The following is a 13,449-nucleotide window of genomic DNA, read 5'->3' as shown; positions in this document are numbered from 1 at the left end:
ACACGGCCCCTCACACCCTTTGGGAGGATACAAGAGGGTCTCCTTCCACCACCCTGCCTGCCCGGGTTCACCCCCAAAACAATCAGGCACTGCCCCTGGGCTGGGGCTCCTAGAGGGCTCACCACACCTTACCTACAAAGCAGAGGGGGAAGACCGTCCCCACTCACAGTATGGGTAGAAATCTCCTTTCCCCATCCATGGGCATTTATATAACTACATTTCATCCTGCTAGACTCAAAGACAACGGTGCACAGGGGTCCTGCCTGCACAGCACAGATGCAAGGTCTTCCCTGGTCCCTCTGCTACGCAAAATTGTGGACATCACTGTTCCCAATGGGATGTGAGGGAACACTGATTAAGTGGTGCAGCAGTGTTTGCTTTAGCTTTTTACAGCACGTCACAGACACTCATTTAAAGATTAACAGAATTTAAAGGCAGAACAATCCCTCTAGCCCCCTTCCAAGGGTAGAAAGGCTCCTACCCCAAAAAGCTAATCCACACAAAAAATTAGGGTAGATTTTATCTGGTACCAAGTCACAGGTCATTTAAAAAACAGTTTATTTCTGGGAACCAGCTGTCTCCCAAAAATCCAATTTGCCCTGGATCTGACCCTGATGTAAGCCAGCACAGCCTTTGGGCTGCTGTATTTCACAACAGCTGACTACAGCCACTCAGGGGTCCCAAACCAGACAAGGGTCATCACAGGGGAGCAGAGATGTATTCCAGCAGCATGATATTCCCCTATATAAAAGCAGGAAGAGGTCACCAAAGGAACCAATTTATGCCAAAACTTCCCATCTTCCAAGGAAGTTTCAGCTGTGTTCACGACAGCCCTTTGCAAAAGGAGTCAAAATGATATGCAAAATCTTGACCCACAGTCTTGATACAACCTCACAGCATCTCTTTAAAGAGCACACCAGAAACACAGCAAACTGTTACACAGATTGCACTTCTGTGAAATTTCATGCTTTTGTGGAGAAGAGAGGAACTTTCTTAGTTTTGTTTATGTTAAACCAGCAAACATCACAGGAACTGGCAGCAGGAGTTCCTAAGGGCCTGTCTCCAAGGAAACTCAACTTAAAATAGCTAAAATCACACCTTATTTATTTTGATGCAGACTTGCCAAAGGTCACTTTTACTTGAGAAGCGAGGTGTGGTTTATTTCAACATCAGTCACATTTAACATAAACAGCTCTTGTGTGCAGTGACAGCAGTAACCCAGCGGCTGATTGTGCTTTTGTTCTCAGAGAGGAGCAGACTGCCTCAATCCCAGTTCCAAAGAAAAGACTAACCAGTTTCCAGACTGGTAACAGTCCAGAGCCTGAGAACAGTCCTGCAGAAGTCAATTCAGCCCAGCAGGCCAGTGGTTTATAATGCATGACCCACTGAATCACAGAAAGTGATTTAAGAAGCCAGACTCCCAACGGTCTGCAACTCCACTGGAAAGATTTTAAGGCATCTATTAATTGAAAAGCTGCAATTAAGTTGACTGAATCACAAGTATAAGAGGACTCCCTAGCTTAAATGCACACTTGCACCAAATACTGAGCCTTGCTTATGATCAGTCACAACCTCCACACCAAAAGGCAAGACTGATCCATCTGTCAGGAGGGGACACGGGGGTCCAAGCAGAAAAAAAAAAATTAATTTCCAATAAAGTGTTAAAAAAACCTGAAGTGCCTATACCCAGATGTCAAAAGCAGAAAATAACTGGCACACCCTGCAATTAATCTGTTTCACCGGAAAAGCACTTGCAATGGGGTGAGCAGCACTCCTAAGCTATGGCAAGGATCACTGAGATTCTGCTTGGATCCAAACAACAAAACCAGAGCTGGAGCACCTCAGATGGGACTGAGAAGAGGAAAAGAATGCAGGGAACGGAGGTGTCCTCCTAAGCACTTGTGATCTGCAGGCAAGAAATAAAGCTACACTCGGAGAGGCTGGGAACGAAGGAAGAACACAGCGTTCTCACCGTGTCCCAACACTGGACCTGTTACCAAATGAAAGCAACCCTTGGGAAAACACAGTGTGTGCTTTTCTGATTAACAACATTTACAGTTCTCTGAAGGGAAAACATGGACACTGATTTGTTAATACAGTAAGCTCATCCAGGGCTTGCATTTCCAGACATTCAAATAACTTCCTAATATAAGGCTGTCCTGCTTCTCCATCATACTATCTACAATGCATCATGTTTTAAATACCTACTAGAAAAAAATGCACATGCGGCATATATCTGAAGACAGAGGTATTTTATAGCCCTTCTTTCTACCAAGATCATATTACACAGATAGTCCAAATCACAGATAAGAATGGCACCTCTGGGTCTGCCAGTCCCACACCAGTACCAACATCTTGGATCATCCGTCTCCAATCAGACATGCAACCAGGCAGCTCGCTTGTGATTCTCAAAATTGCATGCATCAAATCAGCAAAAGCCCCTGCTTTGCATGGGAGCAGCAAAAGCAGCTTCAGACGCACACAAGAGTCTCCACAGAGGTAGATATCACGCTGGCGACGTGTGCTGCAGATAACCCTAGAGCTTTGTGTTTGGTGAAGGGTCTAATACATAGAACAGGGCACTCAAGATGAAACCATGAGCTGCAGAGACGCCACGCAAAACCCACAAGGAAACAAGACCTGCTTAGGAAGGCAGGAGGAGAAATACAGCCAGACAGCCTGCGTTTCCCCACAGGGCCAGGGAGCAGACGCAGCTCAGCTGTCTACGTAGATACAGATGCTGCTTTTTCCCCAGGAGAATTACCATGGGCAAAAACCTGCTGCTCAGGGTTGAGATTTGGACCTCAGCCTTGCCAGTGCCGTGAGACATCATGGTATTGGAGATAAAATAAACAAAACAAGAGCAGTTTCCCTATTCCTCACTGCAGTCTGTTGTGCACGTCTGGCACAAGATAACTGCAGCATTCTGGTGGCAGCATGCAATAAACATTTGCTCAAATACTTTCCATAGTGAACAGGTTACATTTCTGCCAGTACTGTGCTCTGCACAAGTGTCCCAGTAAGGAAATACAAACCTCTCCCAGCATCCCACTTTAGAAGGGAGACAGGCAAAGCCACCTTTAAAAAAAAAAACCAAAAACACCACCAAACAGAAAAACCACAACAAAAATCCCTTACATTCTGGCCTGAAATATGATTTTTGCTCCTCAAAAGTAAAACCCCAGATAACATTTAATGACAGATATGAACACTGGGTCTCCCTCTTTCACCACGATGCATTTCACAGAGTTGCGTATATTGGCCACTTCAGTACTTTTCCAGAATATTAGTGAATGCTCCATCCTGCCCCAGGCTGGTTGCAAGTGAGACACCCCCACAAGAGGCAGCCTGATCGCTCCCAGCGGCATGTGTTGCTGGTTTCTAAATGACTCTGCCTAAGCAGACAAATGTCTCTTCAGCAGGTGTAGCCACCTCATCCTGAAGCTGAACTCACATTACAGCTCCCATGCTGCAGAGGCTCCTGCCTTGAGCTTTGCTGCAGTCAAGATCATGGGTTTAGTGGATCTGTGGCAGGACCAGGGCCTCAGTATTCATGCAAAAAATAAGACACTGAACAAAAGAGAGAAATCCCCCAGGAAAATGAAACTGTAATCCCACAGCTTGGCAAAGGGATTTGGAAGGCTGGCATAGTTCCCATAACAACTTAACCCGTTGTTTTGGGGTAGAATGGGTTTTTGCTTTCTCGTTCCCCTTTCCCAAAGTGGAGCCTCGGTTCAAGTGACCCAGGGTCAGATCCTGACCACAGGCAGGGAACGTGCTGCCCACAGATGCACTGGCTTTCCCTTCATTTTACATGGCCACCCAGGAGGCATGGAAAAGCATCATCTTACATGGGGCAGAAACCTGAATTTCTATAGCGCGGCCGAGCTGTGTGCTAGTGCCTGGATCAGGATCTCAGGCATGGAAGGGGTCCCCTTTTTCCCCGCCTGCTCCAGAGAGAGACAAACCCTCCCTCCACAGGCCAGGCTTCCAGCACCTTGCCAGGCGCGTGCAGCCCTCTCACCCCTAATAACCACCCGCATCGCCTCTCTCCCTACCCTGCCTCCAGCAATGAACTCCCCTCCCAGGTCTGCCAGTCCTGCCATGCCTCCAGCCTCCTCAACCCACATTTCGTCAGACGTCGTAATCCTCCCATCAAGTGCACATTAACAGAAAACAATGGGAGAGGCAAGAGCCAAAAAAACAACTCTAGGCCTGGAAATACGGGATGTGCATCCTTCCTCCCACAGGTGCTGCCCAGGCACCTGGAAACACTGCCTGTCAAAAAGCAGAGCCTTCCCAAGGCTAGATCCTTTCCCTCCTGCCTGTAAGACACCTACTTCCCTTGTGACACCTAATGAATGACTGTCTTGGGATCACTGCAATTCCCAACGCCCAGGGACTAACTTAGGTGCTGGTTTACACCCTCTGGATAACTGCAGCAAAAGAGCACAAGTGGGGCACCACCCTGTCCCAGCTACAGCTTCCCACTCCAGCCCCATGTTTCCATGGGAAAGGACGTCGGGACACAAAAGGCAGCAGAGATTCCCCATGGCTTCTACTGGGAGCTCCCAATGCAGGAAATACCTGAGTGATGGAGGGATACGACTTCTGCACCACAGTGAATTCACCTAGACGTACCAAAAAAAAAGATAATCTACCAAGCTCACACCGTCTGCTTCCTCCCAGCATAATATTTTAGACAAACTAAACCATACCTATTCGCACTTGTTTACATATACACTTACTAAACTACATAGGAGAGACATCGTATTATCAAGTACGGCCCGGGGAAGGTAGGATACGTCAGGCCAATGAAACCTTAATTTGACCAGATGTCACATACACACAGAGTTCGTCATCGCACTGTATTATTTGTGGAGTGCGCTGTACAGCCTGCGTACCAAACATGGAACAGATCCTGCGGGGAAAAAATATCCGGTAACGACACAATAACAGATTGCATCTTCATGACTATGTACACAGGGGCAGAAGCAGGATTACACAGGCAATCTTCACACTGGTATGTCGTAACTCCTCCACAGTTATAAACACTTGATTTAGCAGCCATAAGAATGTTCCTTCAGTGCCTAGAATGCTTGTAATTCCCTAGCTTTTTACCAAAGCAAGCTAAAAAGAGGGAAATGCCTATTCAAGCAGTATCAAGTAACCATTTATCCAATTCACCAGCAGAACGAACTTGTACGTTCAGCTCACAAGCCCCTAGCACTTGAACTGACTAATTGATACCATAAGCAGCGTGCGATGTCCCATATGGACCAGTGACAGATGCTTGGCTAGTACCTTTCACAGCTATCTGCTGACACCAGAATAAAAGCGAGTCTTGAGTCCATCGCAGGCCTAAGGGAGATGCTGCTCAGCAGTCATGTCCTGTAATGCCCACTTTCCCCACACTGAACAGCTTCTGCCCTATATCCACCCTCCACTTTTCCAAGGTCTGCTGCTCCTCTTCTCACTCTGCACATGACAGACTCCTTGTGCCTCCCTGCTCAGCCAAATCTTAATCTCCTGGTGAGGTTTTATACAGTAGAAATCCAATGACTAAATGCAAAGATCTGGCCTCTGGCTTCCTGAAACACAGGGCAAGAGGTTGAGGAAGTATCTGGAAGTATCATTATACTCTTGGCTTGTCCTCACACTTTCCTCAACAGCTGCTTTGACCACTGTCTGAGTCAGGATACCAGGCTAGATGCACCTTGATCTAATCTAGCACAGTTGCTCTTACATCTAAACCCCAGCCTTGTGCATCCCTGCACTTAGTTCCTCTTTGCCCAGCCTGCAACAGTTCTGTTCTCCAAGCCATCCCCTTCACCAACCTCACTCCCAGATGAAACATGACTTAAGCCAATAGTATCAAGCAAGTCCCTGCTGACCACATGCAAGGTCCAACTTTTTTTTCAAAGGTCTGGAACTTGGTCAAACACATTTAGATTATTGATTGGGGGGGGGGGGGGGGGGGGGTGTTAAAAAAAAAAAAATCACCTCTGACCTAGGCATTCACTCTTGAAAAGCATCACCCCCCAGCTCTACAACGCCAGAACTTCAGAACTTCAAAGAACAGGTTAAACATACTTTTAAATATTTTACATGAAGAAAATGGCATTTTTCTCAGAGTTGTTCACAGTGAAGACCAAAGAAGGGAGCTGACTGCATCCAGAACACACTGCCTAAAACAGACACCTGGAAAATAAACTCTCATCCCAAGCAGTTACGAAGTTTAGCAGAGTTATAAGCGATTGAAAACAGTGTCTCCTGATAGGAATTGTCAAGCCAGCTGTCTTAAAAGGCACACAGGACAAAGCCATAAAACAGAAAGCATCATGCCATCCACACCTACTCCTGCTATAACTCACACCCACATGTAAAACCTCACCTGGCGTAGGACAATAGCATGCCCAAATCATCGCTCTAAAGGGAGGGAAATACTCATGGGAGGACTGGTTAAACATTTTGCTTTCCCAAATTTTCCAATAAACATCTCTCCCTCAAACAAGAACAGGGAAATCATGACCCAGCTTTCCCTTCTGTTAAATATTTACATTTAGCAAAAATGCAAAAGAGGCTTTGTTTAGGGGCAGAGGGAAAGGTTTTAATGGCTAAGTGAAAATTTTGAGTTTGCAAAATTTTTACCCCTGAGTAAGTACCCATCACATTAAGCAAATGATCAAAGCTGATAAAAATGGCAACTATATTTCCCCAAGAAGAAGGGGGGGGAGGGGGTGTTACAAAAAAGTAAACCTTTTCAGAGAATTACTTCCTACCACCACCAAGCTTCAGAGAAAAAAACCACTCTAGTTCAAGTTAGTGAAGCTCTAGATTTCCACACTCCTGCTGTTTGTTGGCTGTTACCTGAAGGGAGCCAGCAAGACTGCTGAAGAAATCAAGCACTGTTCTTCAGAAAAAGGGCAGAACTGAGCCCTTGACTCAGCATTAGAAAGCTGTGCATGCCCAGCTATGCTACATGGCATTTTCACCCATGCATTAACATTCAAACCCAATGTAAATCTCACATTTACTTGTACTAGAAGCTTTACAGTGCTGCAAAAACATTTAAAATATTTCTAATCCTCTTAGTAGGTATAGAAGATTTCAAGGTAGATTATGTTTCCCCACTATCAAACCTACTTAATTTTAAGCTTGAAGACTCTGGTTCTCTTCACCTCTTTGTTAACCAGAAAGCAAATCTAGTACCTGTATGAAATAAGTAAACACAGGTGAAACTAAAGCTTGATCGTTTGGTGACAAAGCCATCATTTTTTGCTGTTTAGGGATCTGATACCTTGAGACAACATATTCCAAGAAAATATCAAAAGACAAGACACTCCTAAAACAGTAAAATGGGAAAGGCAAGACTGCAAGGTCTCCAGGACAAGGCTTATCTGTGTCATATGTTTGCGCACTGTCTAATACACACGGTCTCAACAGGGAACCACAAACCGTATCACAATGAAATCCCTACGCAGTAACAGTCTTAGAGACGAAAAAACACTGACCAGGTCATCCAGTCCATTCCCCAGACACTGCCAGTCTGCTCCCAGTTGTGCACTTTAAGGGATTAAATGCCAATATCTTGAAATACATAAGCAAAATAACTGTGCAGTGAATATAGAGTTTCAGGGTCAGTACCACAGAAATACTATAGGTGTGAACACTGTCACAAGAGTTCTGTCCATCTGCTCTGATAACTGCCCTGCTTCTTAAGCTTTCCCCAAGACAAATGATTGTGCCAGTCTGCACAACAATTTTGTGACATGGACAGTCACAGTAGGAAAAAAAGTCTATTTTTAGATCTCATCCTCCATCTGCTCACACACAACTTTGCTTGAATATCAAGTCTCTGTTCACAGTCTCTCCTCCGCACTGAGTCTTACTACAGTCATCTCATTTGGAGCCCAAGGTAGCTCTGGAAAATATCTTTATAAGCAAATGGCTAGGAAAATAATGTGCTGTGCTGTTCAAAATAAGACCTTACATGTGATCCTAGAAAAAGCTTTATTACTGGAGATAGTAAACTAATATGTTTATAAACAGTCACATGTAACTCACCCCATGAACATAAGCAGCTAGCTTTTACGGACAATCCAGAGCTTTTATTCTGGTGAAATAACGAAAACCCCCTTTAATACCACCACCACCTATGAGCTGCCAAATACAACCGCTTCACTCTCACAGATACTGCTGGCTCCTCCAGTAATCCCAATTCATTTACCTTGTAGAAAAGAGCATGGCAAATGTAGCGTGTCACAAGGCTGCTAGTCCACACGCAACACTGACAAGCCAGCTCAGACTTGCAAAGAAGCATGAAATATTCCGTGTGGTATGGAGTGGCTCACAATCCACACTGTCCAGGTAACCCCATAAATAACCAGAGAAATAAGCAATACATTTTAAGCATGACTTCTGGTACTTTTATTTTAGGGTGCACAACTTGAGACATGTGATTCTCAGAGTGCTGAACCCTGACAGTAAAAAAACCCTCCAGTACCTTCAAAAGGTATTAAGATGGGCACCCTAAAACTCGGGCTGTTTCTGGAAACCAAGGCCACAGTGTATGTTTTATCCCTCCAGGTCACGAGAGAACACATTTTTAATGTCCCACCTTTAAATGCCTCACCAGTCTGACATGTAGAAACATGAAATAAAAGACAGTGTGATTCACAGGAAAACCCAAACAAACGATTTGCTGTCGAACAGGAGTATGCTTGAGACTCTACCACTGCAGCACTACCAGCTAGCAGAGCAGTACAAACACTGCAAGCCCTCCTTTTGTGGACACTAACACGTTATTACAGCTAGACAACACCTTGCCTTCCGTACACCTCGTACAAAAGAGCTTCTACCCCTCTAAAGAGACCTCCCACTAACATATGACACAAAATCCCTGCTGTAACTACAGACACAGCCTGCCTGGTAGAACATCAGCAAAGCATTTAGGACGTAACTACAGGGGAGGGAGTTCCTGTTGTGCAGATTCCTAATTTTGACACCAACAGGCACATTTGCCACCTTCGTAAAGGGGCAAAAGGGGGACAGGCAGGTGCAATCAAACATTTTTTTGCATTTAAGTACTCATGGCATGGGTCTAGCAGAAACACTAATTTAGTTCTGAGCTTCTACAAATTCCTGAGCTAATCTGCTCCTGTCAAAAGCTCTTTGCAGGATTCCAGCTCCATTTGTTTCAAGTGACGTCCATTACATTATCCTGTCAAACATCAGACCACAGACACTTCAGACACGTTGGACTAGGTCCAGCAGAGACACATACCGGTATGGGAAGCACTAACAGAAGCTGCAAGTTTGCCCAAGTTACACAATTACTTTGGGAAGAGGTCACCACTTTACTCACCCCACCAAAACAGCTAGAGTTTCTCTGCTAAACATCAGTATTTCCTACCATGATAAAAAAACCTCAGTGAGACATACAAGCACTGACAATTTAAACAAACTTAAAGGGAAATATAGGCAAACAAAACCCCCTGCCCCTGTTCAAATCACACATACTAGTAAACAGTGCAAGTATTAAACTCTACAAAAAACAGCAGCATAATCACAGATCAGGACAGAATGGTATGTCTCTGCTTACTACTTCTAGTAGCAACAAGACAGTTAATCTATTTGATTAATCTCCCACCATTACAGCTCCTATCCATCTGATGACATGGCAATTTGAAAGAAACCTCACTTGCACTTTCACAAACATATGAAGTCTTCATGGGAACCGCAGACTCAACATAAAAAAGGAAGCTCCTTTTCAAAGATGTCATTTGAAGAAAGCGTGCAACATCTCTACAGATCCCCAGCGTTACATTCACATCTACTGCATCTTCAGAAGAAATAACAACAAAAAAAGCGCCATGTTACCTGGAGCATCAGTTCACAGTCATCTCTGCCAACAAATATCATCTCCCGAGGGAGCCGATGGCGAATGCCAGTGCTGCTCACCAAGAACCACGAAGTCACACTCATTTTGGCGCTTGGCGCTTAATCTTTATACATCCTAAACACAAAAAAACACAACACACAGTGAGCTATTAATGAAGTGTGCAAGTACACCAGCGCATAGCTGCAGTTCCCAAATTTCCCTGTGCCATGGGACCCAGCGCTGCCTCTTGCACTTTGTGTTCATGTCTTAAATGTCTCATGGCAACAAGCGGTTGTGAAGTGTGTGCCAGGATCTGCTGCCCATGTGCCATGTGTAGGAGCTCTGCAGCCCTGGAAATATTCCCACAGTAAAGTAAAACTAAGGGTCTGAAGAAAGGATTGTTTAAAAAATGAAGCATACAGCTGAATCCAATCAATGAAATGATGAAATATGGTGGGGGGGCGGGGGAAGACATCTTTTCCAGAACATTTCCTCATCACTGGCACTGTGCACAAATCACAGCTTGAGCTTCCCCCATCATCAAAGATCTGGACCAGCACATCAGTAAGGTGACATAACCTGGCTCCTATAACCTTTCATGGTACACTCCCAGGAGCAGTCACACCGGTGCTGGGAGGAGAACAGCCTCCCTATTGCTCATCCCACTTCCACAGTGATAGAAGTTGGGAGCCCACAAATCCTTCCTTCCTTCCTTCCTCACTGCATGAGCTGGTCCAAAAACCAAACCACGCTGCTACCCCAAGACAGGAAACCCAGGCTGCAATTCCCACCGCAGGGTTTTGGTGTACACCGCCCCTCTTTCCCCCGCGACAGGCAGAAGAGCAGGCAGCTGTAACCTGCGAGGGCAGCAGCGGCGTGCGGCACTTATCGGGAACTCTCCCAGCCACACCTGTTTGTTGCCGCTGCTACAGCCCGGCTGCAGGCAGCCTGTTCCTGCGGCCTCTCCTCCTCCCTCTCCCACAATATCGCATCTTCCTCTCCCTGGCTGAAGGAAAATAAAGTGGCACACATCAGGCTCTCGCCTTCCCCTCACCCATCTCCCGGGATCGAAGCCGCATTCCTAAATGCACCGAGGGAAGCAGATCTCAATTTTATATCTGGGCTGCGCTGCGCTCCCCGGCCTCACCGCCGGCCTCCCCCGCCCCAGCGGCCCCGGGGAAGCGCAGGTGACACCCGCGGGGAGGATGAATGACCTCCCCCGGCAAGGCGCAGGCCTGGGGGGGGGGACGAGGAAGGACCGCACGGCCCGCCGCCCTCTCTGCCGCTGCGGACACGCAAAGCCGCTCTGGGAGCCGCCGTGCCCGTGTCACGACATGCGACCGACCGCGCCCGCCACCCGGCCCCGCCGGGGAAAGGCCGCCTCCCCGACAAAGCGCCCGGGGAGGAGAGCCGGGAGCCGCCGGCCGAGCCCCGTGGCCGCCTCGCACCGCCCCGAGCCGGGCTGCAGGGCGGCCGCCGAGGCCGGCCTCCTCCCCAGGGCCCCGGCCGGGCCGCGCTCGCTGCTGAGGGGAGGGCAGGCCGCCCCGGCCGGAGCCGCCGAGGGGCCGCGGCGGGCCAGGTGCGGTACGGTACGGTACGGTACGGTGCGGCGCGGGGTCCCCCCCCCCGGGGGGCGGGCCCGGCCCTTTGTCTGCCGGGGCCCGGCTCCCCCCCCCGGCCCCCGCCCGGCCGGTGCGGCGGGAGCCGCCCGCCCCCCGCCGCCCTACCTGCTGCGGCCCTCGGCGCGGTGGCAGGCCGGGCGCCGCGCCCCGCCAGCCGGCTCTGCCTGCCCCGCGGGCCGCTCCCGGCGCCCGCCCCGCCCCGCCCCCGCGCGCGGCAGGTTCCCGACGTCAGGAGGCGGCTCCAGCCGCCGGGCCCGGCCGCGGCCCGACCGCCTCCCCCGCCGCGGCCCTGCCCCGGCCCATCGGGCCGGCCCACCCCCCCAGCCCGGCTCCGGCCTCGGGCCGTGGCCGGTGCTGGCTCTCCGGGAGCCCGGCACCTGAACGGCAGGTGTGACAGAGGCTGACGGGATTTCTGGGTCATGGCTCCTCAGTGCGGTGAGGCAACAGCCCTGCCCTGGTTCAGCGTCCCCCATTTCAGGCTCTCTGAGGGGCTCCCTGAACGTAAGGGGAGCCTCGCGACACCTCTGTCATGTGGATGTGGCCGTCCCTGACCTTGGGAGGCCCAGCAGGCGAGCCCGAGGTTGGGGGACAGGAGGTGCTGCCTCCGCTAGCCGCTGGAGCCACCCCCAGCACCAGCCTCTTCTCCCACCCAAGCCGTAACACCAGCCTCCTCTCCCACCTGAGTCCCAGGACCAGCCTCTTTTCCCACCCAGGTCCAGGCACCAGCCTCTTCTCCCTCACTCTCCACCAGGCTTTGGGGAGTAGGTTGTCATCCATCTCCACATGAAGCCCTCAGGTCCCCTTGCAGGGCAGTACCTAAAGGCGGTTGACAGCACTGAATTAACCTCAGGGATGTGGGCATGGAATAAGATCCCGAAATGGGTGCTGTGAAAGGACGCACCATTTTATGGGTTCTTTTCTCTTGTAGGTAACTAGAACATTCTGCAAGAGCAGTAAGTATGGAGAGCAATAAACACTTTTTGACCCATTGAGAGGAAAACTGAGTATCGTGATAACAGATGCAACTATTTGCCGATGCAAAAGTTTTTTCAAGAGAGCCCCCACCTCCTGCAGAAGTCAGCGGAGCCGCAAACAGCAGCAGCTACGCACTGGCTCCCTGGCTCCAGCTGGCATGGGCTGCTAAGGAAAGACTCTAGGAAGATGACAAGTTCATAGTGATGTTTCCCCAGGCTCCAATTCCAGCCAGAAGAGATGTCTTTGCATTTATATACTGTACATTTGGATTTGAGTATTGTCTCTCAGTCACCTGCAGGAGCTTCCCTAGGTGTCTTCGGTGCTGTCGTCTAGAATTTTGGCTCAGGATATAACCTTAAGAGTGTCTGATGGCATGGAAATCATAGGTCCGGTACACCACTCACAGGGGGCAGTCCTACAGCAGCATCACTCTGTGGCCTTGCTCCTGGCCTACAGCTTCCAGTCAGGCTAATGTCACCACAGCCCAGGCAGCAGCGGGACCGACCCATCCCCTGGGAACGGTGGTGGGGAGGGTCATCCGCTGAAAGGCTGGAGAGCCAGGGAGGATGAAGGAAAACAGCATTTCTTATTTTCCTTCCTCTTTCTGAAGAGAGTAGGACTTTGTTATTATTTCATTAATAGTATTACTGCCTCCTTCAATCAACATTTGACTGCTTCCCTGGCACATACATCATGCCCCAGTGTGTTTTCAAGGTGTGATTATCTTCAAAGGCTTCAAAGCTGGCTGAGGCTGCAGCATCTGTGTTTTATTGGAGTGCTCTTGCTACCTCCTTGGAGCGGAGCACCACACCCTTGCAGCACGCCGTGTCCCTCGGACACCAGGCAGGAGGACAGGATGAGCAGCCACCGCTTCTGGGAAGCTTTAAAGGCTTTTGCATTGAGCGCTGCCATAAAGAAACACTGTACAAATAAAAATGGATTTCCGTCATATTTGCCAGTTTCTCCTGT

The 13,449-nt window shown here is 48.9% G+C and overlaps 1 protein-coding gene across 4 annotated transcripts in view; it reads right to left on the bottom strand.

The window, feature by feature from the left end:
* CEP170B (centrosomal protein 170B) overlaps nucleotides 1-11,730 on the bottom strand; it is a 61,099-nt gene extending 49,369 nt beyond the window's left edge. For all 4 annotated transcript variants that reach the window (XM_075503721.1, XM_075503722.1, XM_075503723.1 and 1 more), the window contains exons 1-2: nucleotides 11,611-11,730; nucleotides 9,883-10,018 (exon numbers count right to left, since the gene is read on the bottom strand). In XM_075503721.1, the coding sequence (XP_075359836.1) occupies nucleotides 9,883-9,987 (105 nt within the window). In that variant the 5' untranslated portion in view covers nucleotides 9,988-10,018; nucleotides 11,611-11,730. The remainder of the gene's footprint in view (nucleotides 1-9,882; nucleotides 10,019-11,610) is intronic.
* Between the last annotated feature and the right edge of the window lie 1,719 nt (nucleotides 11,731-13,449).

The sequence above is a fragment of the Mycteria americana genome, chromosome 5 (assembly GCF_035582795.1).
Source record: "Mycteria americana isolate JAX WOST 10 ecotype Jacksonville Zoo and Gardens chromosome 5, USCA_MyAme_1.0, whole genome shotgun sequence".
NCBI classification, from domain to species: Eukaryota; Metazoa; Chordata; class Aves; order Ciconiiformes; family Ciconiidae; genus Mycteria; species Mycteria americana.
The sequence above is the reverse complement of the archived record's forward strand: the minus strand, read 5'-3'. Positions and strand labels throughout refer to the sequence as shown.